This window comes from Bolinopsis microptera, chromosome 8, assembly GCF_026151205.1.
Source record: "Bolinopsis microptera isolate Bmic1 chromosome 8, MBARI_Bmic_1.0, whole genome shotgun sequence".
Classification (NCBI taxonomy): Eukaryota; Metazoa; Ctenophora; class Tentaculata; order Lobata; family Bolinopsidae; genus Bolinopsis; species Bolinopsis microptera.
Genome location: NC_087079.1, coordinates 17,423,305 through 17,447,233, shown reverse-complemented (window position 1 = coordinate 17,447,233; position 23,929 = coordinate 17,423,305). Strand labels below are relative to the sequence as shown.

At 38.7% G+C, this 23,929-nt stretch overlaps 3 protein-coding genes across 3 annotated transcripts; 1 reads left to right on the top strand and 2 right to left on the bottom strand.

The window, feature by feature from the left end:
* Positions 1–2,320: 2,320 nt before the first annotated feature.
* Positions 2,321–4,171, bottom strand: LOC134820212 (uncharacterized). The gene has a single exon (XM_063830434.1). The coding sequence runs from the start codon at positions 4,169–4,171 to the stop codon at positions 2,321–2,323; it is 1,851 nt and encodes a 616-aa protein (XP_063686504.1).
* Positions 4,172–6,052: 1,881 nt separating this feature from the next.
* Positions 6,053–15,813, top strand: LOC134819264 (dual specificity tyrosine-phosphorylation-regulated kinase 2-like). The gene is made up of 2 exons (XM_063829090.1): positions 6,053–6,539; positions 13,258–15,813. Exons 1-2 carry the CDS (start codon positions 6,228–6,230, stop codon positions 14,692–14,694), a joined length of 1,749 nt encoding a protein of 582 aa, XP_063685160.1. The 5' UTR covers positions 6,053–6,227; the 3' UTR covers positions 14,695–15,813.
* A 3,943-nt stretch (positions 15,814–19,756) lies between these two features.
* On the bottom strand, positions 19,757–23,816 carry LOC134819693 (acetyl-CoA acetyltransferase-like). Its single transcript, XM_063829777.1, has 11 exons — positions 23,729–23,816; positions 23,430–23,563; positions 22,480–23,255; positions 22,202–22,339; positions 21,953–22,047; positions 21,698–21,802; positions 21,262–21,360; positions 21,021–21,147; positions 20,666–20,817; positions 20,379–20,511; positions 19,757–20,247 (listed from the first exon to the last, which is right to left on the bottom strand). The coding sequence occupies exons 3-11, from the start codon at positions 22,661–22,663 to the stop codon at positions 20,102–20,104; spliced, it is 1,179 nt and encodes a 392-aa protein (XP_063685847.1). The 5' UTR covers positions 22,664–23,255; positions 23,430–23,563; positions 23,729–23,816; the 3' UTR covers positions 19,757–20,101.
* Between the last annotated feature and the right edge of the window lie 113 nt (positions 23,817–23,929).

Below are 23,929 nucleotides of genomic sequence, written 5' to 3'. Positions count from 1 at the left end.
TGGGATATTTTCATTGTATATTACATAATATGCTGTCCAATTATCATGTAATTCTAATTCCAAAATTGACTTATAAAGCTCTATTTATAAAGCTATTTAAAATTGAATTATAAAGCTATTTATAATTGACTTATAAAGCTATTTATAATTGACTTATAAAGCTATTTATAATCGACTTATAAAGCTATTTCTGATATATATCAACAAGACCAGATTTTTCATGGTCACAGTCTTCAAATATAACTTGTTCACTTATCCACTATTCAGCCAATGCAAATCGGATCACATGGAAGGAAAGCCCTCTTGTCCAATATCCATTCTGATTAAATAATTCAACATGGAGTGCATCATTATTCTCATAAATATAACACACCTTCAGCAATTCTTTGAAATTATGATCGATATAAACCGGAACCCATTCCCATGTAGAATCCAAACTTTTAAGTTGCTTCACATCAATGTATCCAACATCATCTTGATGTGGTGAAATGTGCTTTACTCTTATCTTATATTCATTTGCAACATTGCAAGGTCCTTTGATCTTATAGAAGATGTTGTATTGCCCAGTTGGGAGAAGTATTTTGCTCACTACAAAATTTAACCAACAGACGTTGTTCACCTTTAAGTATGTTGAATGCTCACTTATTCCAATTTTCTCATCATCAGTTTCAAATGTCACATATCGATGTGAGGTTTTATCTACATCGAGCCATGTCACAGAGTTGTTGGACAAATATATTGACAGTGCAATATTGGGAACATTTATAAGATTTACAGAATCGTCAGATTGTTTCTTTAACCCAAGAAGAGCACACCTTTCAACCTCTTGGTCTCTAAAATTTGCTGCATACATTTCATAATTCTTTAATAGTTGAGAATAAAATTCTTCAAATTCTATGACATGTTTACTGCTGAAAAGTTTATCTCTAATGGGCATTACATCAAATACAATTTGCCATATTTCTCGGGGCAAATATGGTTTTATCTCAAGAATACTAACTTTTTCATATGTCGAATCGCTCGTTGACTCATTCATTATGTCCCTCTTGCGTCTTGCTCCCTGCATATTACCCATTTAGTCTAAATGTACTGTTAAGTAAATAAATAGATTTAAATGATTGCTGTTAAACACTGATTTCTGAATGAAGAACTACAAATTTGTGAGAAAACTTTAATTTCTTATTTCAATTTCAAAATGTCAAAAAACCCAACTGTTTTCCGCCTCATTATTAAATCATTTCAATCAACCATATTATAACCGTAATTTTTCCCCATTTAACCAATTTATTACTGTCATCGAACTTTGAGCTAGGTAAAACCTACGAAAAAGTTTTCAAAATTTTTGCATGAAATTTTCGGAAACGACTCTAAATCGCATTTCCGATAGAAAGCCGATTTATGATTTAGGCCTCGAAAAAAATTTGGCGGGCAAAATTCAGAATTTGGTCGCCGAATGTTTCGATTCCCAAAATTTCATGCAAAAATTTTGATAACTGATCTTGAGTTATTTCAAAATTAATGAAATCAATTCCAAAGGCCGGGGAACACTAGGAATATCATATAGTCGCAAGCAAATAACACTGAGAAGGCACAAACAAGTTTACTTTGTCACATACTCTTGATGATATCTGAACATGTGTGAAATTGAGCAAATATTGATATACCAGTTTAGACACCCTATATTCCGTACTAAATCAATCAACTACAAGATTAGCCTTGCTAAAAGTCGCCTGAAAAAGGCACTTCTAAAGCTGCAACATGCTTATAATGATCCAGCATGGACCTCAAGCAATTATGACATAATGCAGCTGTCATTTGAAAACAATCCCCTTCAACAAATTTAATCCAGTGTTCTCGGCCCACAGGTTCCTCCTATTAAAAAATTTGATTTTGGTAAATGTGTGCTGACACCACAACCTATGTATTTAACCTAATATTTAGTGTATTACAGATAGAAAACCTGGTTTCAGTCCCCCCCCCCCCTGTGAACCACACACCAATCACAAACATTGTTTTGTGGTAGTAATATGTTTATAGTATCACAATTGAAACATTGCAACATGGCAAAAAATAGGTTAATTTTGTCAAAGTAAAATTAAGCCACTATCGTCGAAAAAAAAAAAAAAAGGGGGGACCCCCAACCCATGTAGCTGAGACACCTCACAGCAAGTAGACCAAAGTGGCTCTTGCTTGTGATCGGTGCATCAACTACCCGCCGAAGCGGTGGGTTGGGAGTCCCCCCTGGGATCATTTCGTCCGTAAAATTGTATACAATATAAAATAGTACAGTAAAATATCTACAAAATTTACATAAACAAATCTAGGAGACCTCAAAGCTCGTCTTCTGGGGAATGAGGTTGAAGGATACGTCTTGCAGTTCAAGATGCTGGGCTGTTGACCTTCCTCTGATTCCCCTCAGTGCAATGAGTGTACTTCTTAACAGATCGAATCTGAATCGTGTTCTGATATGATTTTTGACTTGGCTCTTGGCTTCTTTTTTGTGGTCAGCTATCATCTCAGAGACACGATCTACAAACACTGTGCAGAGCGGTCCCATACCTCCGGAGGTTGTGAAGACTAGAGGGACAAAGGATCCCTTCTCCGACTGAAGTACTCTCTCTTCATACAAATCTTTCTTTTCTTTCTCATGATCTCTATAGATCTTATCTAGTGGCTTAAATGTATTTGTGTCACAGTTAGGATGTGTGACCCTGATGTCATAGAATGTTCTTTCAAAAGGTGCATACAATCCGACAGCTGCTACATCAAGACGGGCTTCATCCTGGGTGTTGGTCTTCCTTGAGAATGAGCTTGGTTGGACTGTCAGGAGTGCTGGTTCTATCCTTACATCTTTACACTTTGCTTCTCGGAGGAAGAAAGCAGCAGTGTCTCTTATGGCATTGTGGCGCATGGAAACATATCCACCTAGTTTACAGTCAAGGGCGTGGTAGATACTGTTTACATTTCCGCAGGCACATTTAGAGGGCACTCCTTGGATCTTCCAACCATAACGTAGGCGTATGCTGTCTTGGAACTCCTGCCTGTTCAGAACATAGTTGAGGTCCTTCAGTGGTAGTGTTGAGAGCCATGTTGAGGCTCCCTTCTCTCTTGCTTGGTCTAGGTGGTTCTTAAGTTGATGATCTGACTCATTATAGAGCACCTTGAACCTTTGGGAGAGAAACTCCTCTTTCTGTTTCCTCAGTTCTTCTTTCTTTTCTTTTATCTTGCCCAGATCCAGCTTGGTGATATCCTGGTCTTGTTGGTTGATCAAACTCACAAGGTCTTTAGTTACTGCTACTGAGTAAACATATTCACGGGATGTTATCCGGACAGGATTGATAATGCCTAGCCCTCCACATCGAACAGGAAGTTCAAGGATATCTCTCTCGTGCTGGCTGACTGGGCGACCAAGGAAGGCTGGAATGAGCACATGCATGATCTTGCTCTCCAGTGGGGCAAAGTACTCAGCAATATCAGGTATTGTCCTCATGAAGAACCTCCATCGGTGGCATACTCCTTTGGTGAAAGCTGAATAAGCCAGCTGTGGTTCTTCAGATGCAATATCAGCAAGTTGCTCAATATCTGTTATCCATTTCTCAACTTTTTCTTTAATGTAATCTTCCCTGTATTTCTTTGAGCCTACCACAGCACCAAGGTGACGTTCTCCAGATGTCGTGATCTTAACTCCAAGATGCCCAAATAGAGTCTCTGCTTCAGTTTGGTCTTCGGGATTCTTGACAATTAGAATGGTCTTTTTAGCGTTGGGGTAGTACCCATATCCCGGGCCGATGTCACAGAGTCTATTCCACCACTGAAGAAGTTGGATGAAGCTTCCACATGCGGAGCTGTCATCAGCGTACCACACCATGGTTGCTTCTGCATAAGCTCTGAGATCATCTATTATAGGTCTAGTGGCTATGGAGTAAAATTGCATTGCTGCAACATCTCCTTGAGTGTTTCCTTCTTCACCCCAGATGAACTCCCCTGACTTTGACCCTGAAATAAAGAGCTTTGTCCTTGCTTGATAGGTGTTTTTGAGAAATTGGTGAAACACAGGGCAGGTTGTTGCAACAGTATCTAGGGCCTGCTCTCGGTGTAAACTGTTGAAAGCATTTGATGCATCAACTAGGAGAAGGCCTTGGCTATTCTCGTTGGCAAAGTTCTCAGCCATTGAGTGAACTGCAGCCTCTATGCCTGACTCAATGCCACTACAAGTTTGAAGAGACCCACTTGCTTCCTTAATGTGTTCTTTGATGGTTCTTGTTACAGTTTTTGTCATGATACGTCGCAAAACTTCACCGATAGGTCTGACTCCTGGTCGCTTATCTAAAGGGATCAATCTACTTGCAAGAAGGTCACTGAGCATGGAAGGATCAATAGTTTCTGTGCATAGTCTTTTGGTGACATCGGCTATGGCTTGAGCTAGGATATCGTTGGATTTTCCATAGCTCTTTGAGCATAAGATATGTTTCCAACCATCAGCATCTATGAGGGTGGGGCCTCCTGAACCATGGGTATTCTTGGCCGCAGCTTTTATAGCTTCGCCATCGATTTCTTCAAACAATACAGGTTGGATATCGATTGTTGGAAGTTTCTCTGGCCCCTCACGTTTTGTTGCAGGGGTATCGTCGAAAACGCTATTATTTTTGTTTACCAATATCCTCAAAAATCTACAATCTAACAACCATCATGATCAGAATGTTCTCCTTTCAAATTTAGATAGTTTTTAAAAATTAATATCCTCAATTAACTTTTAAAAAACAAAATCCTCAAACTCAAATGAACGTATCCATATATTTTTTCGCATAGTGCGATGATATTTTGTAGAAATGTGTGATGATGTGATGTCATACATTTTATGTTTTACTTTACTTTCCCTGAAGCTTCCTGAACAGCTTTCTGTTTCCTATACGTGAGAGTAGCGAGCAATTAGACTAGCAAGCTAGGTAAGGCCCGCGGTGCATTCAGCATTGCGCTACACGCTACAATTCACAGTTACAGTTCATATGCTTGTAGCGCGATGCGTTACTGTGCCGCGCCGCGCACTCAATTATGCTTCTCGTTGTCATACGTTGTATGACCCGCCGCGCACGAAGTGCGCGGCTCCCGGGCCCCTGTATCGTCAGGACGCGACGATAGTGAAACGACCGTGCGGGTCGCAACGTGATACAAGCTTCTCGCTAGATCATTAACGGGTGATACTCGTAAAATATCTGTTCTATATATTGGAACCATATACAGTACCGTCGACGAGTCCAACTCGGCGCGCGTCCTGGTAGGTTGTAAACCTAAAAAATTGGCTTTATCTTCAGTTGTGTACTAGTACATTTTTCGACGCGATTGAAACTTACTAACAAAAATACTATTAGCTTCCCCCTGTATCGTTGAAACTCTATAGTGAAGTGAACTATAGTGAAGCGACAGTGGGGGTCATCTTGATTCACGATGTCAATCCTTCCTAGCTCGGCGAGGCCCAGTGGTGCATCTCGCCGATTTAGGAGAAGATGCTTCGCAGAGCAACGACCTTGATGGGTTGACATTTTCAATCAAAGCACGTGGTTAATAAAACTGCAATGTGGAAGTTGTAGGTTTACAACCTACCAGGACGCGCGCCGAGTTGGACTCGTCGACGGTCCAATATATGGAACAGATATTTTACGAGTATCACCCGTTAATGTGGAAGCATTGGCACCTTCAGTTAAAATTATATCCAATATTCATATGATGATGAAACGGAAACTTAAAGCAAACATGTAATGGCAGGGTGCACGTGCAGTGCAAGTGATGAGTAATTTAAAATGTACTTATGCTTGTTCATTGTTGTTTACGCTTTAAAAATTGCACCATTCACTAAAATACGTATTTTTATTTTCTTCTCGATCTTTAGGACATCTTCCATTTCTACTTTTTATTTCTTTAGGTGATTACCATGAAATTTAACGATCCTCAACATGTAACGGTACGCAGTTGTTTTGTGTTCCTTGCTTTGATTTATATGACGCCGCGCATACAGATTCTCGATTGTAACGCTACCAAAAATAACTTTGCGGATATTGTCATATGACCATTATCGAAAGCACATGGTCTCGTTTTACCGTAGCAACCCCCGTCCGACAACATGTAATTTGCTGAGACACAATAGTGTTTGTGTGTTGATATGCAAATCTTTGTAAGCACGCGAAGTTTACTTTGGAAAAAGTCTAGTTAAAAACGATTCATGGTTAGGCATGTTTTCGAACAAGTTGCCTGACACGAAGAGTCGTATATTTGGCAGTAGTAATGAATCGTCTAGTTTGTATGCAAGGTTGAGTGAGGTAACGGCTTCTCTAACAAGAAACAAGCAAGTAGATCTCTCTGAAAGTAATGGCCTGCCACCATTGAGAGGAAAGATGCCCAGTTCCAGACAGAAGAGCAACACGCTACCTCACCTAGGCCACGGACCCCAAGTTCAACAACTCTATGATGATGACCAACGACACCACGCTAAGCTTAAAGAGGATATCTTGCCAAAGGTTCAAACTCAAGGAGATCCAGGAAAGGTAAATAGTTATTTTTACTGCATGTTAATAATTTTATTTAATAAGCTTTAGAAGATTTTGTATACCTATTACGATTCATTGCAGCACTGTCACTTGTTAGTAAATTTGTTCAAATTGGAACAAAAACTTTTTTATTTTGAGATGTGCCGACACTTTCACAGATCACCAAACGTTCATATTTCTATCTTGATGCAGAAATCCGCCATTTAACTTTAAACAGTTTTGATTGATGTATCCAGTTGATATCCTCCTGTAATAATGATGTTAGTCGGAATGATTTACCGTGATCGTCACATAACCTTGGAGCTCAAAGCTGACAAAGCCCGTGCAATTACTAGAGTAGCCTAGAAGAAGCTACATTCAAAGCTGTGTCAGACTTATGTTATCGTTTTTCCAACCCAATTCAGCTCCATCTGCAAGGTCGGGTTAAGTCGCATTTCCCACATCATTGCAAGAAATCAGCATGTGCATAAAATACGGTTAAGTTGAGCCCCTCTTTTCCCTTTGTTTGTATGCAGCTTATCATGATTATGAATTTTAGAAATCTGCTGAGAAAGAGATCCTTCTTGTTAAAAGTACCAACACCTTCGAAACTATTGCAGTTAACCGTACCGGCTATTTATTCTTGGAAATTACTCAGATTTGTTTTAAGGTTCTAATGCAGTTTCCGGACGTGGCCACGGGCAAGATTCATTGTCTCAACGAGAGTATTCCAAAGGTACGGATCTGGCAAACTTACCCCATAAGTTATTATTATATATAGTCCAGTGTTTTTTTCACCGATTCCCATGTGTCAATTATTTTCTACAAGCTGTTCAGTAATCTATCGATGAACCAAACGATTGCTGACTAAATGATGCCTTAATTCGATACATGCATTATTTTTAGATGGTCAGGCAGTGAGTGTCTTGCTCAAACTTATCCATCGGCATGTTTTATTTTGGAATGTTTAATCTTGCTGATTTCAGTATCAAAACATATTTCATAAGGAGTTTTTAAGTATTTTAACCAAGGATTTAATCTAAATTCTGAGCTAGAACCAATCTTTGATACTTCGTTCGAACTAAATTATGCACGATAATGTTGTTATTCGGTTGATAAACTAAACTTGGCGCATTCGGCAAGGTTCTTTGATTCAATTGTCTCAAAAATTGTATCTGTTTATAATGCTATAAGCTATTAAATACTTACCTTGCATACTTTAAGGCCAGGAAAAAAACCACATCAAAATCTCACCGTTCCTGAGATATCGCGTGCCAAAGTTTGAGGTTTCCCTGTAATTACTAATTAGTAGTGAAACTTAAACTTAAAAAAGGCAAACTTTTTGGAAAAGACTGGCCACGCCCAGGACCGGAAACTTGGCACATGCACAGGTGCAGTGTTCCTTGGGCGAATACCCAAATAACTTAGTAACAGAATTTTGAATTTTACTTTTGTTGACGAAATATGAGGTTAACTTTCTGAGAAAATTCGATTTTTAATGAATTTGGGGTTAAGTTAACATAGGTTTTTGGGTATTTCCCCAAGGAACACCTGTGCCAAATCAGGTCCTGGGTGTGGCTAGCCTGGTACGCAAGATCATATTTTGATGTAGTGCAGTTTTTTCCTACTTGTTCGTCTCCACCAGCTCTATCAAATATTTGAAAACTAAAAAAATGATTTTTACCCCCCTCCTCCCCCCTCTCCTGCCTTTAATATTCGTAATATTAGTACTCATTTCTGTTTTTTTGCAAAGTTCGCTATCATTGGAATATGAATTTTCTCGAGCTAAATAGGCACATACTAAAATGTTGTACTAACTAAGTTAACTTTTCCCACGACCGGCCCATCTTTTACCCAATGGCATAGCTTCTTTGACGAAGCATGCACACTTCCCCAAGGTAGATTGAAACCTTCGAAATGTGTACTTACTTTAAGTAATTTGAAAGTTTTCTAGGAAATAAAGTGCCTGATTATTGTATTAGGTGGATAAAATTTTACTACTACTATAAGTAAGGTTTGCTAAATTTACGCTAGACGAATATACTATATTATATGATCTTTAACTTTTTCTCTTGTGATGTAACTCGAAATTTTCAGATCATCGGACTATTAGTAAGGCAAATTATCCGTTAATTAGTCGACAAGAATTTATGAATGGAAAGGGTGCTCAATAGCTCACTTCAAAAACACTATTTAATGAAATATATCAAAAATTCTAACAACAGTATTAATGTTGCTTAATGTAATTCTTAAATTTTACATTTATATACATAATATATGTAATTATAGACTTTACGGATGTGATACTAATCAGGAATAGAAAGTAAGAAGATTTTAGATAGAGTTCAATTTCAGCCGATGAAGAAGATGTAGAAAGTGCTGCTAATGTTCTTTCAGAGTGATCCGTATCCATGGCAACGTTACAAAACTGAATTAAACATTCCTTTTTTCTTTATTCCGTATTATCTCAATATGAAGTAAGCACTAATGCGGCAATGATCATCGAAAGATCTATTAAAATGCTCCAGAATCTCTTAGTTCATCCTAGGATATCATGCAGAGTTGCATGTTTATTTATAGTTACCCTGTAGCGTTGTGACGCCACTAGGAGACCACTGTACACGTCCTGTACTCACACTGTACGGATCACGTGACTAGATTGTTTGTACACGCCTACCTCTCTATCTGTCATCATTGTTTACACTGAAATGTTTCCCGTCAATCAGTCTTACATTTTGGGCCCAGAGCAGCGTGGCGGTGGTGGCGGCGGCCAGGGCACCGTGGTCCTCACCACCCGCCACAAGCACGGTTCTGGATACAGCAAATCGGACTGTTCCTATAGTCATGGAGCTCCGGCAAGCAGCGATTATTCGTCCTTGTCTATAGTAAGTTGCTAAGTCTGATATCTAGCCATATACAGTCAATAGCCATTTAATATGGCTATTACGAACTGTTCGATAAACTTTTGTTTTGGATCAGGATAGGCCCATCCTTTGTCAGCGGAAATTTCCAAAGCACCTGATTAGCTGAAAATCTATAATTAGATAATTATATGATGTACAAAGAACAATTTCTCTAGTTCACATGATGTGTGGAATAACCAGGTATGATGTGCAAAATGATTTGTTTTTAACCTAAAATAAATCGTCAATTAGCTATTAACAATGCACCAAAGGTGGTCGCACTATTTTCCTGCTCAGTAAACATAAACAAATATTGTCCATAATGTTGATTTGGCTAAGTTGCACGTTTGTTGAGTTGAGTATTATAATAAGTTAATAACACAGAACACGGTATCATGCCTATTAATTTGGATAATTATGAAATTGAAAAGAAGCAAAGTTTGCGGGTTCCCATCAGCTCAACCGCAGCTTACGTTCTTATTCAGTTGGAGGTAAATAATCATTATATAGTCTCGCCTTTTCGAGACCAACTGGATTACTATTAGCTGTATAAATGTGTTTCCCTGCACCTGACTCTTATCTCTAGATTAATCTCGACCTCAGTAGCTAGCCACGTGACTTAATATCTGCGTTTTTCTGCTTGTTTGTAATAACGGCGATACATCTTTAGATATTTTCTCATCATCAAAGACAGTTGTTTTCCCTTGATGAGCGTGAAGAACGGAAAGAAATTGTTTAAAAGTTGTACGTTATAAGTTGTTAAAACCATTGGTTACTCTTAGCTAGTAGAGTAACAGTGTAGAGACCAATCAAGCGAAAATTTACGAAATTGTCTTCAAAATTAGTATCTTTAATGCATTTTTTGTGAATTACCAAGCAAGAAATTTTAACTTCTTGCATGCATCCCTAAACTAAGAGATGGATTTTTATTTTATGCTTGTCAAAAAATTCTGACTTACACTTTTAGTTTTTCTGAAGTCAATAGTGGTCTATCGACTAATGAAGCGATAAAGTTGTAAGGTAAGTTAAGCCATCAGGACAAATTTATATCCGTAAAGTAACTAAAATTAACATGCACTTACAGCTTGATTTACAATTTAAGTTCATCTACAGCATGAATTTCCAAAAATAGACACATCGTTAAAACGAGAGTTTGAGCACGGTGTATACCGATACGTTTCTCAAAAACGTGTGCGTGATTATTTCATGAAAAAATAATTAATTTTTTGAAATGATTACCGCTGACATTAGAAGTTTTTACTAGAATAGTCTAGATAGCCTAGATCAAATCAGCTGATATCAGTTCACATTTGGCAAATTTTTGTCATTTGATGACAAAAGACAGTCCCATACCTAGGAACCTTTAACAGATAAAGGGTTAACCGTAATCCGATACTTGTAAAGTTGGACATTGAAGCATCGTTACCATGGTTACAACTGAACATATTGCAATGTCATGATAATTTGATATTTGGAGATCTTTAGCGGTTGCTACAAGTATGACAACAACATAAGCGTAGCAAATTCTGTCACAGTATTTTATTACACCTGAAAGCAGAAAATATGCGATTAATTCCAGTGAAGTTTCCCCGAATTAAAGGATATAGGCCGGGTAAATCGGGGTAAATCAATAAAGTACTAATTGCAAACTTACGCTAGAGGAAAGTTTGTGTTTTGCCGTTTTAGAAATTTTGCATTAATTTCTAGACCTGCCGTATACTGCAGTCAATACGATCACAATTTACATACGATCAATCGATGAGAGCGTCTTCGTGTTTTAGGTTTGTTCAAAAACATAGATAGCGTTAAACCGTATTCGTGTTTCATGTGATCTCATCGTATTGATGGATTACTGAGGAGTTTCTGCGGTTCTAATTACTTGTATTTTAAAATTCCAAGATTGAGCAGAATGATATTCAAGATGCAATATCCGGATTCCGGAACGCCTTAATAAGAAATTTCATAAAAGGTTACTCACTCAGATACTGTAAATCTCACTGCTTGGTTAATTGAATCGATCTTATTCTGATAATCTTATAATTTCAGCTTGAAGTCTTCAAGAAGTCATTAGGAACTAGGAATTATTATTGAATCAAGTGCCGTTTTAGAAACATTCCCTATTATGTGTTTGCGGTCATTCATCCGTACCCACAACGTATACAATGTGATAAATCTAGACAAATTTTGCCATCTTTTCCTGTGTTAATTATGTATTTAGGTAGTGGTTGCTTTTGTACAGTCATTGGCTGCTCAGTTTAATTCTGTCAAAAGCAGAGAAATGCTGGTAACAGCCTAATGTAATTATTGCCTGACTGGGTACGTCACCCGTTTCCTGGTCACTGATTGGCTGGAGCGTGGTATGGTGACCCAGTCACGTGATACCCAACCCAGCACACACACGCAAACTGATTTATGGATATAGAGCGTGGCAAAATGAATATTTTAATCCACCTAATATGGCGTTAACTTTGTTCCGTACTACGTTTTTTGCACAATTTTAATTTTTCTCTCTGGTTTATGGCAATCTGACCAATGTCTAGTCCGGTAGGTTATTTTCCTTGATCGGTTATTACATTTCTAATCATTCCTTTTATTATCGATTCACTCAGACAATCTAGCCATATTTTGACTAGAGATCGTTTTAACGATGCAATGTTAATAACTACAATTAATTAGATTTGACGGGAGTCTCACGGAATTTCCATAAATCACTTTTGAGTACCCTGGGTGGTTTGCATTTTAAGTTTTCCTTGCATACTTTGTACTAAAATGCTTGACGCCTTCGCGCCGCTGATTGTTAATATAAACGAGGTCTCGTCTCGGTTTGATTTAAACGAGGTAAAATGCTCTCCAATGAAAGTCAATGGCTTCGTAGTATTGGATCGAATAATAATTGCTAATTTTAGGGAGACACCTTGCGGCTATTCCACCGTATATATTCGAGGAGTATGATCTTCATGATATAACACAAAAAATTGAGTTGGTATACGGTCTATTGATGAATGTCAGCGGCGCTAACTTGTCCATGTTTGTGAGATCAGGTGTGTATGCAGTGCAGGGGAGATGTCAACAAGCAATCCATCACTCGGCCCCCTGCACACGTTCCTCCGTAGTCCGTACACCTTGTACACCTCCGTACACCTTGTACACTCTTAACTACATTCTGCGTCATATCATCCTCCTTTCATCATGGTTAACGGACTTATTGATATCTTTATATATTTCCTCATGACACGTAATAGATTTATACCATCCATCTAGCATTATATAATGATATATAGATAGTGATATGCGCAGGCTTTCGTTATGCGTCTCCTCTAAAACGTCACTGATTCATCATCTGTTCCATTTGACTAACAATGTTGAGCTAATTAATTATGTGTACTGGACAAGAGCAACATGACTTGATTAAACTTAAGTATCAGCTGCTATGCAAAAAAAAGTCAGTGCAGTCAAGAAAGCATCGTTCAGTTTTCTTCACGTATCGCAAGAAAAATATACCATTATATTTTGTTCTCTGCAACTGTAATGGCATTTGCAAAGTTACAATTCAAACTGCCACTTGCACTGTCAGGTAAACTGTAACTTATTCCTCTTGAAATACAAATATTGCCGTCAAATGACGTTAAACCCCATTATAATGAGTGCAAGAAACTAATAAATTCTAACTGGATCGCTTATTGAGCCGTATGGAATGGATGGTGCTTTGTATCTTAGCATCAAAAGAAATCTTTAAAATGTATTTTTAAATCTTGATATTACTTTCAGGCTGAAATTTGTTAGCGTTATACGTACGTTAAGGTTATGTTTATCTAACTGTTAATTTATTTCAGGACAAGAAGTCGCACTCCCGTAACTCCTCTCCCTCCCCTCACAAGAGACTTGGGTCAGCTGCGTCCAGCCACAAGAGCACCAAGTTAACCTACATGAGTCCAGAACAAGCCATGAAGCACTACATGCACAAACTGTCCGCCTACGAGCACCACGAGATCTTCAACTACCCTCAGATTTACTTCCTTGGGCCCAGTTCTAAAAAGAGACAGGGTGTCATTGGAGGTCCCCAGAACTGCGGATATGACGACGATGCTGGACAATACAATTACGTGCCTCACGATCATATCGCGTACCGATACGAAGTGTTAAAAGTTATCGGCAAAGGCAGTTTCGGCCAGGTCGTCAAGGCATACGATCACAAGACGCATGCTCACATTGCTCTCAAAATGGTTCGTAACGAGAAACGCTTCCATCGTCAGGCCCAGGAAGAGATCAGAATCTTAGAGCATCTGTGTAAGCAGGACAAGGACAATGTGCATAATATTGTGCATATGGTGGAAACATTCACTTTCAGGAACCACATATGTATTACCTTCGAACTTCTATCCATGAACTTGTACGAACTTATCAAGAAAAACAAGTTCCAAGGATTCAGTCTGGCTTTGGTCAGGAAGTTTGCTCACTCGATCTTACAGTGTTTGGAAGTTCTCCATCGAAACAGAATAATTCACTGTGATTTAAAACCAGAGAACATTCTGCTGAAACAGCAGGGTCGAAGTGGGATTAAAGTTATAGACTTTGGATCATCTTGTTATGAACACCAGCGGATATACACGTACATCCAATCTCGTTTCTACAGAGCACCAGAGGTGATATTGGGAGCTAAGTATGGCATGCCAATAGATATGTGGAGCTTTGGCTGTATACTCTGTGAGTTATTAACGGGTTATCCTCTTTTGCCTGGTGAAGATGAGGGTGATCAATTGGCGTGTATCATAGAGCTTATTGGCATGCCTCCTCAGCGGCTTCTCGATCTTTCCAAGCGTTCTAAGAATTTCTTTAACTCTAAAGGTCAGCCACGGTACTGTACAAGTGGTGATGGAACTCTGACCACTGGACGGTCTCGTAGAGGCAAACCTAGAGGCCTCCCTGGCACGAGAGATCTTACTGCAGCCTTGAAATGTAACGATCCTCTGTTTCTGGACTTTATAAACAGATGTCTAGAATGGGATCCCTCACAGCGCCTCACTCCATCTGCCGCACTGCGTCATAGCTGGTTGCGCCGCAGGCTCCCACGTGCACCACCCCAGACAGAAGCCCAGGGCACATCAGCTGAAAAAACAGCAGAGAAGCTACCTCCAGCCCCAAAACACCCGTCTTCTGGAAAGAGTCACAAAGTCAAATCGTCCTTGGTGGAATCACCACCTCAGCAGTCAACTAACACTGGTGGTATCAGCCAGAAACCCAGGACAGTCTTGCCTAAAATCGTGGGATAGCGTCCCACTGAACCACGATATTGAGTGTCTTATTGAATACAGATACAAGTTCGTCAGATTTTGGGCACAAAATCGCCTCAATCAGTATGCTTTATACCGTACAAATATTTGAACATTGATTTGTATGCTTCGATTTCACTGCTTTATACTCGTAAGAAAGAGACTGGACACATTTGAACTTGTGGATGTGTATGCGGTATACACGATTTGATTTAATCTGTTTTCCATAATGTGGTTTTGTGTGTAAAAAGTGTACATAGTAAATAGTTGGTATAAACTTAAAGTATTTAAGGTGTACACGTTTGTATTTGATGCAGTGGTCGCTAGAACTATAAAATTAATTTATATGATAAGAATTGTCTAGATGAGAATTAATTAGATCTAGTTGAAAGAAGTAAAAAACTCAAATCATCCATGTTGTTTTAAAGATTGGGAATACAAGATGAGGGACGCTATGAACTGAATTAGGACGTTAAAATCTAATAAATCTATTGATTGTAGTGAATTATAACACCTGCCTCTTCTTTGTATTCCCAATTTTTAGGTACAGACAGAAGGTACGATCATGTTTTAATGATCCGCAACCAGTCCAATTCTTTCTAACATATTTTGTACATAGAAGATGGTAACCGAGTTTAAGATACAAATTTTTAGTGCTCGAATAACGACCGAAAGGATCTATCTTGATGGCTTTTGTTCTTTTGAAGGCTGTTATCAAATATTGAGTTGAGTGTCATTTAGTTCTTTTAAGTTCTGTTAACAAGCCGTTTTCAATTTCATTTGATTTTAGAAGCGTTCATTTCGATCGAGGAACAAAGTAATAGAGCGTAGATTTATTTTCCTAACGAATTGCTTAGATTCCTTAAAATTGTATAGTATTTGATTTTCGTGATGTGAGAAAATGCTGGATATCTTTTCATTCTCTCCACATCAATAGGTAGATCGTGCTAGCACTCTATTGTTAGAATTTATACCACCTTGCATTACAAACTTAGCGAAAGGCAACTTTTCGTTAGGGGTTGGGGGAGTAAATACATAGATTTTATTAGAAAATTATTTAACGGCACACTGGTAATTTTTAAATATCAGTTTTAATTTGTTTCATTTCTTTACATGTAATTGTTGTGTTTTATTGATTTTAACATCTGTTCTACCTGATCATGAAAGTATCCCAAACAATAAATAAAGCATGATAAAATAAACCTACTATGTCCACAAATCGATCGTGAACTTGCGTATTTCACGATCAACATGACTCAAACCAATTTATCTGAAAATATTTATAGCAAACAATCAACTGAATTGATTCGCCATCGCCCGTTGCCGTCGGGATTCCTGCTTCGCTTCTCGTATTTTGTCAATTACATGCCATTAAAAACTAGTTCTAAAATTGTATCAGTTGTTGTTAAAACGCACACCAGTTTGATATAAAAAATAAATAATTAAGGTAGGAAAGTTGTTGATTTACAGGCGTCATTAAGCAGCGCTACATTGATACGCCCTGCCCCTGAATGGTTGCTGAAGAATATCTGCCCTGGTACATCGCTCTTGTAATTGCTAGCCGCTGGATGAGTCTGCTATCCAGGAAACTGTTCATTAACCAACATATACACCGCGCTGCTTCTTATCTCACTTTAATTTCTCACGTAGAATTACTACCGCCAACATTTGTTTTCAGCAATTAAGTGACGAACATTAATTGCTCTAAATTTGTCCCCCAACACGGACTCAGTTTTTGGTCCCGAACTAAACATAACGAACAGTGATGAATGAGCAAACATGAGATCATTTTACAGGATTTTAAGCCTAGTTGCTTTCTCATAACTTGTGATCAAAGCTTTTACTAAGAGACAAGTCTGACATCATATCCATCATCTTTGGTATGTGACAACTATTAAAAATACCTTACAATCTGAGCATTTCCTGAGAAAGCCCATTGCAAGCAGTACACCCAGGTCGTTGAGCCGTACTCCGAAAATGTCTTAATTGATAGATAATGATAATTGCCTAAAGTAAACTGTACGAGACTAAATGGTTACAAGTAATTGCCGTCTTTATAATGCTCGGTTATCAGAATGTCAGTATGTTGTAAATACTAACAGAACTCAGAATATTAAATTTCAACATACTAATTTTTATCAAGTTTCAACAGACCAATTAATACTAATAATTGTTCATCAGGATATACTTTAAAACACAGAAATAAGGATTGATTTGTTAATTGTTAATGATGCAGATAGGGCGCCTAGAATCCTGTATATAACAGCAAGCTTTCTTGATATTTAAATTTTGGGCTTATTTTCAATTCGATCCCCTGAGCTGCATGAAATTAAAAAGCAATGACAAATTAGATGGTTTAGAAATTATGAAAATCACAATTTTGCCCGTGGTACTGATAAAACCCCCTTGATCTTGAGGAACACACTCCTGAAGTGTGTTCTAATAACCCTGCCCCTGAGCTTTAGATGACATCATCACTCATCATGGACAGGGCTTTAATATCCCTTCCCATTCATCAGCATTTTCAAACCTTCTCTCCAGGCTGCTGACGTAATATGTGAACAATGTACTGAAATGACACAGAGTGATAACTTATTTTTCATAGAATCAGCCTCTTATCACTGATAAGAGGCTGATTCTATGAAAAACATACCAGCTAACAAATACCTTTCTAATCATTCGACCCCCACTCATCATCACAATGGTACTAAAACAGCGAATGTAAGATCCTCATCTTGCTATGGTTGCTAAAGAGCCACCTCTTAATTTTATCAAGGTTACTAAATATATACGTGCGAGAACGATTTTGAGCGCTTATTAAGTTACTTGATTCGATTATCGTGAGTTGCTTAGCAACTAATTTATCTACACGAACCTTTTACCCAAATGCTACCTTTATGTAATGGAGATCTTTTAATAATAACGCATTTTAGCTTACTACACAGAGGAGGTTAGGATATTACAGCATGTACTTAGCCGGGTATACAAACAGGTGCTCGTTGCCATAGTAACCAGTTAGTAACCAGTTAGAAGATAGTGTCATTACGTTGTAGAAAGGTGTTTAACATGTGGGTACAGCCAACAGAGAGACAGTAATTCAAACACAGAGTTTAGAAATCAGTCTGGTTGTAACCATTATTTCAAATAGAAGCCAGATTCAAATTTGTGGTTAGGAAATACTATTGCTACTACTACTACGAGGTCTGAATTAAGTCCGATCTACACCAGATAACCCCCTCCATCAGGGTTCGCAGTTCCTCTTTAGAGTTTGTCCCAACTTCCTTTAGTAACATAGACAAGCAGCTTTGTCTTGGACGGCCTGGCTGTACTCTATCAAGCAAAGGTTCCAAATTCCCATAAGACTAAATCACTGGCCAGTAGCTCAGGATGTCTGATGCATTGTCCCGCCATTTCGAATCTCCTGCTTCGTAACTTGACAGCCTTGGTAGGCTACCATACAAAGTAATATTGCTGATCTTGTCCTTCCATGGCAGTTACGAAACTCGAGAGACTGTGGGATACTGAAGGGAAAGGAAGCAGTTCTAACGAGCTCTTCTCAAACACAAGGATATATCTTGTGAACTTGGCTAGTATATATGAAGCATTTGATATGGAGTTGTAGAGGGAGTTATGTGCCTCGCCGGGCTAAAGTAGTGGATGACCTTGCTGTACGGCAAGTTAAACAAGGATCTGAAACTACTAGGTTCCAAACAGACTCAACTCTGCACCCGTGTCTATATGTTCATTATATGCAAGCCTCTTGATTTATACACAGCACCATACACATACATTTTCCCCGTCCAAAATTCTCTCTTGGAATAAGAAATCAAAAAATGGAATACTTTTCTGAATGAATGGACTGGGCGAAGAGGATAGCAAGTTGAGTATTACATGCCACAATATCAGCCGATTCATTTGATTGGTTGTCAATCTGCTGTTCTATAACAAGCCGACTGGTTAAAACGGCTAACACTACACTCCTTATATGGGCATCACGTGTCAAAACAGCAGAGTTCCGCCTCTTAGACCGTTCACAAGTCTATGAGTTGCTTATTCATGAAGTGATGCTATGAGAATCAGATACCCTGATACGGCTTGATGGCAAGTCCGGTAAGATAACTTCAAGACCAGATTAGAAGTGTAATGACGTTGTAGATTCAAGTTGTATTTCAGATAATGAAATGATCTTTTTCAACGCCCAATTCGCTCATCGCTCATCATGATTTCTTAATATCTCACTAAAAAATCATGCATTTGAGTTCTAAGTGGTTATGAATTAGACGACTTCTATATTTGACCATTTCGTTACCGCAATTTACGTCGATTTTTCGTCAAACAGAACTTTCCCTTCGACATTTTAAAATTTGTTCTGAATTAATAGCTGACGATCTTAAAGAAGTTATAACGTGCATTATTGCAAACTGCTTGTTAGTAAACCACGTGCTCAACAGGGCGTAGCAGGCCGTCACGTGGGCCATTTATTTGACCACGTGAAAATAATTATTAGGAATCTCCAGTCATGGTGCAACAATATCAAGTCTGCCGAGAAACGGAATAATCTTTTATGCAGATTAGCTGTGAAATTGAGCATTGTTTAACCCATCAGTTTCGAGATAGCTTCTTTACACAATTGCTAATGTAAGAGTCGCTAAAACCAAACTAATTTGGTAAATAGGCGAAGTAGCCACTAATCGGTATCACTCTTGCAATGAAATTCACATAAGCGGAGCGCGCTGTAGAATCTTACTAGAAAGACGACCTTTTTCTGCAGCCAGTGTTGACTGATGCGCGCGCGGCTTTTCGCCTCTCTAGCATTATTGGACGATTCGACTGGAGTTGTATACTTCATACTATTTTCATTTAGTCCTTAAGATAAAGACCAACAGTTGAAAACATGAGTTTTTATAGCACCAATTTCATCTTAGGAATTCCCACAACAAAGCCATATCTTTTAAACCGTCATACTTAATACTAACTAGCTATTAACCGGTCCAGGTGGCTTTCTCTTTGTATTAATGAAAGAGAGCATTGTATTTCTTGTTAAAGAAATAAAACAATTCCATTAAAGTAGATGAAATTCGAACAGAATCTACCAACAGAAAACATTGAATCAATTATACCCCTACAAAACGATAAATAAATAAAAGCACTGCTTATTGAACGAATATTGCAGAATCCTTGTTAAAAATGCACTCATTACTGAACGAACATATGGTCTCCCCAAAACATCTGCCACAACTTCAATCTTTATAATAATATTAACATAATGACCAGGGTCTCCTTTATACTAGAGATTTATGTAAAAGAAAACCAAACTATCTAATTCTGTAAATCTAACAAAAATCTGAATTCTCAAATATATTTATATATGAATATCAACTGTTGTATAATTTCAGTCCAAAAAGCATTAGTTCACTTCTCTTTCCAAACATAGAGCAATGCCCATACCCCCACCGATACACAGAGAAGCAACGCCCCGTTTTAGTCCCAATCTAGCTAGACTGTACAGAAGTGTTATCACGATCCTGTTTCCAGATACTCCGACGGGGTGCCCTGAGAGAATATTCAATTATAATCACCTGAAGTTTAAGAAGGAAGGTTTGATTTAGGAGAAATTATTTCAACGAAAATGTTATAAACTATCCCCCCCCCCCCCTCCGCTCCCCCTCCCAACCATCACCCACCTAAAGCAATAGCACCTCCGTTGATGTTAACTTTGGTAACAGGGATTCCAAGTTCTTTAACAACAGCTACAGATTGAGCAGCAAACGCCTCGTTTATCTCAAACAGATCAACATCTTCCAGTCGCCAACCTGCCTAAAGTGAGCGTTGTTTTTATTATCATTAACAGTTTGATTTTTTAATCGAGTACACAAAACTGGGAAAACTATTATTAATCTCTTATTTCGCCCCCCCCCCCCCCCCATCCTTATCTCTGTTCCTCGGACACCGCTATAATTACTCCAGTTACCTTTTCAATAGCAGCTCGCACAGCAGGAACAGGTCCCATTCCCATGAAGGCGGGATCACAACCCACCATGGCGGAGGAGACGATGTATCCCAGAGTCTCCGCACCACGTGATGACGTCAGATCACGTGACATAAGAACACATGCCGATCCTCCTGATGAAATACAGTTATTACAGGACAAGTTCAGGTAAAGGGAGAGGGCCTGTTAAATGGGTCTAATTCACAATTTCACAGTCGACATTATTTTATAATACGTTTTATAAACTTATTAGATGTTTGCCCATTTGTTTAACGAGCACACTTCTGAAGGGTAATTCAAATGTTCAGTAATTCGTAAACATTTGCGAACTACTAACCGTCATTAATACTGGAGCAGTTCCCAGGGGTAACAGTGCCATCCGTTTTAAAGCAGGGTCTCAGTTTTTTAAGTCCATCAAGTGTAGTCTCTCTGGGGTGCTCGTCTTTTTCCATCATGGTAGTTGCCTGCAACCAAAAAACTTGTTACTCTTACGAAGACACAATTAATCCTCGCTTGGTTCTTATGACAAATCGAAGTGTACAATGCTATTTGTGGGTTGTTCTCTTTAATTAAAATACCTTGCGAGTCGTGATTTTGACAGGAACTATCTCATCAGAAAAGATGCCGTTATTCATTGCCTCGTTTGCTCTGGTTTGGGATAAGGCAGCAAACGTGTCCTGGAATACGGGGACATCATAACGAACCGGTGAAAATTGTTCTGACCTGTTTGTATCTTAATCGTTCATTAGAAATATGTAGGTGTAGGTAAGTGAGGATGCATACATGAGTTGGGTTTATGTACGTTGGATTTGTGCACGCCTTGGGTGATACAATCTGCTACTTGACAGATTGTGACCTGTTAGGTTTGCTGGGTGTTTTCTTTAGGCTCTTTTTTGACTGCCACAAAGTGTAGATCTTTGCAACAGCTTCGAAAGGCCGCGTCGCATTGGACGGCATGTAAAAAATTATTCAAAGTTCACGAGAAAATATTTCCTTGTGTTTGAGTAAAGTCACCTGATCATGTCTGGAAATCTCATACTTTTCAGCAACATTCTCAGCAGTAATACCCATGTGGTATTGATTGAAAGGACAGGTCAACGCATCGTGCACCATCGAATCCTGAAGAAGACTAGATTGTAACCACAAGTTCTTTTCTTGGTAAATTTATCTATTTCCAGTTTGCTATATCATTGTATATTCTAGTATTCAACAATTGTTCATGTTTTTAACGGAAACATAGCAAGATAAACAAATTGTAATGGAAATCACCTTACATTCAGTATTCCCCATAGGTTTAGGAGATCTGATTTGCATTAAATGAGGAGCTCTACTCATACTTTCCTGTCCTCCTGCCACGACGATATCTGAAACGATCACGTGAGTTAATTAACCGTTATTTGGCGGTTCAAAAGTGCACGTCTTAAAGTAGGAGTACAAAGTTCTGGAGTAAATTAATTAATGGACGTTGTGCGCAAAACGTCGAAAAAAAATTCATTAAATACAACAAACAAAACAAACCGTTAGGATTGAGCAGAATATGATTGTGAGCGTTGACAATAGCTACCATGCCGCTACCACACACCATGTTAACGTTAAAAGAGGGAACACTGTGAGGAATGCCAGCCCTCACCGCTGCCTGACGAGCCGGACACTGTCCTGCAGAGGGGTGTCAACTTTAGGGCCCACTTTATATCACTCAGTCACCGTGGAAACGTTATGTAAACAGATGAGGTGGAAAATAATATCATTTCAGTATCTCGTGGTCTCCTCTAAAGAAGAAACATGATAAAACCAACCTTCACCAGCATAGAGGACCTGTCCCATTACACAGAGGCCCACCTCGGTGGGCTCCACTCGAGCTCTGCTCAGAGCACCAGATATGGCAATTCCTCCCAACTCTGCCGGACTAATACTGCTCAAGGACTTGTTGAAGTCTCCTATGGGGGTACGGCATCCTGACACAATCGCTACTCCTGACATATCTACTGATGAGATAAGGGAGTAAGGATAGACGGAATCAGCACGAATTAAATATCGCCACAGCACAAGAAAATCATAAGTTTGTATATAGGACACCAATGCTAAGAGGATAAGTGAGGGTTCACATTTATGTAGGAAATTGTACTGCGGGGGTGGATGTTTGTATCTTGGCAGATTGAGAAGTACATCGAGTTATATAATTCTCTGAATCAATAAAACATCTGAGGTAACAAATTTAGATGTGATCACAATCAAATTATCTCTAAACTAGATACGAAGTTTGATGAATAAGTTAGAAACGAAAGGTGGGGAAACTAAGATAACCGTATGTACAATCTCCGATGACACCACGAATTTTAAAACCTAAATTATGTTCCGATCCCGTACTGTCACTTTACAATTAAGAGTCTCTTGTCAGGCTCAATCCTGTACCAAAAAGTAGCTGTGGTCATTATTCCTTGCGGATGAGCCGAGGATGAGCTCCGAGGGCGGTGCCGAGGGGGAGTGCTGGAGGGACCACGTGACCGTTACCAACCCACTCTCCAGTTCTCCACCAGTACTCCCACTTCTGGAAATACACATCCTCGTTTACCTGAAAGAGGGGGGTGAGCTTTAAATGATATGTGAGATTGGGGAAACGAAAATGAAACACGTGTTAAATTTGACCTAAGAAGGATGATATGAAAGTTCAAAGTTTTGGAGAGTCAAAAATCAAAGATGAAAGCTTGTTCTATAACTAGTAAAAACTGATGAACTTTATACTAACAGAGATTCTTTCTTTCCTAGCTTCGTGGTCAAAGTTTCCCCAGTACTTCATCCACCAAATATGATGTTTGTAGATACCGTAGTAAGCAAAAAGAGCGCCACTGATGCTGGCAGCTCCTAGAGAAAGTGCGATACCTGACGATAGATATCATTACTAAATACATTCGTTAAATCCATCCGTTACAAGTGGCATTAATTTACACTTTAAACAATAATTTTTCCTTATTATGTTATTTTCCCTTTAAAGAATTGAGAACGCACAGAGTAATACAGCAAGTGTAATACAGTAAATCAACAGACCTTTTGCCAAGTGCTTTTCATGACGACCTTTCATAACAGGACGCGGAATCTTTGCAGATTCTGCTACCGCGGACGACATACCTTATCTGAGATTTGTCAGGTTAGGCACAGTTTAGAGTATAGACCAGATTCAGGATCTACACCTCTACAATAACAATTAGGGGATCATCAACGTCCATTTTTATGATTTTATGATTCTCT

Coding starts and splice junctions, on each gene's coding strand:
- LOC134819264 (XM_063829090.1), top strand. CDS start 6,228: ATGTTTTCGAACAAGTTGCCTGACACGAAGAGTCGTATATTTGGCAGT. Junction 6,540..13,257: donor CTCAAGGAGATCCAGGAAAG/GTAAATAGTTAT, acceptor AATTTATTTCAG/GACAAGAAGTCGCACTCCCG.
- LOC134820212 (XM_063830434.1), bottom strand. CDS start 4,171: ATGGCTGAGAACTTTGCCAACGAGAATAGCCAAGGCCTTCTCCTAGTT.
- LOC134819693 (XM_063829777.1), bottom strand. CDS start 22,663: ATGTCAGGAGTAGCGATTGTGTCAGGATGCCGTACCCCCATAGGAGAC. Junction 22,048..22,201: donor TATTCTGCTCAATCCTAACG/GTTTGTTTTGTT, acceptor TGATCGTTTCAG/ATATCGTCGTGGCAGGAGGA. Junction 21,148..21,261: donor TCAAAATCACGACTCGCAAG/GTATTTTAATTA, acceptor TTTTGGTTGCAG/GCAACTACCATGATGGAAAA.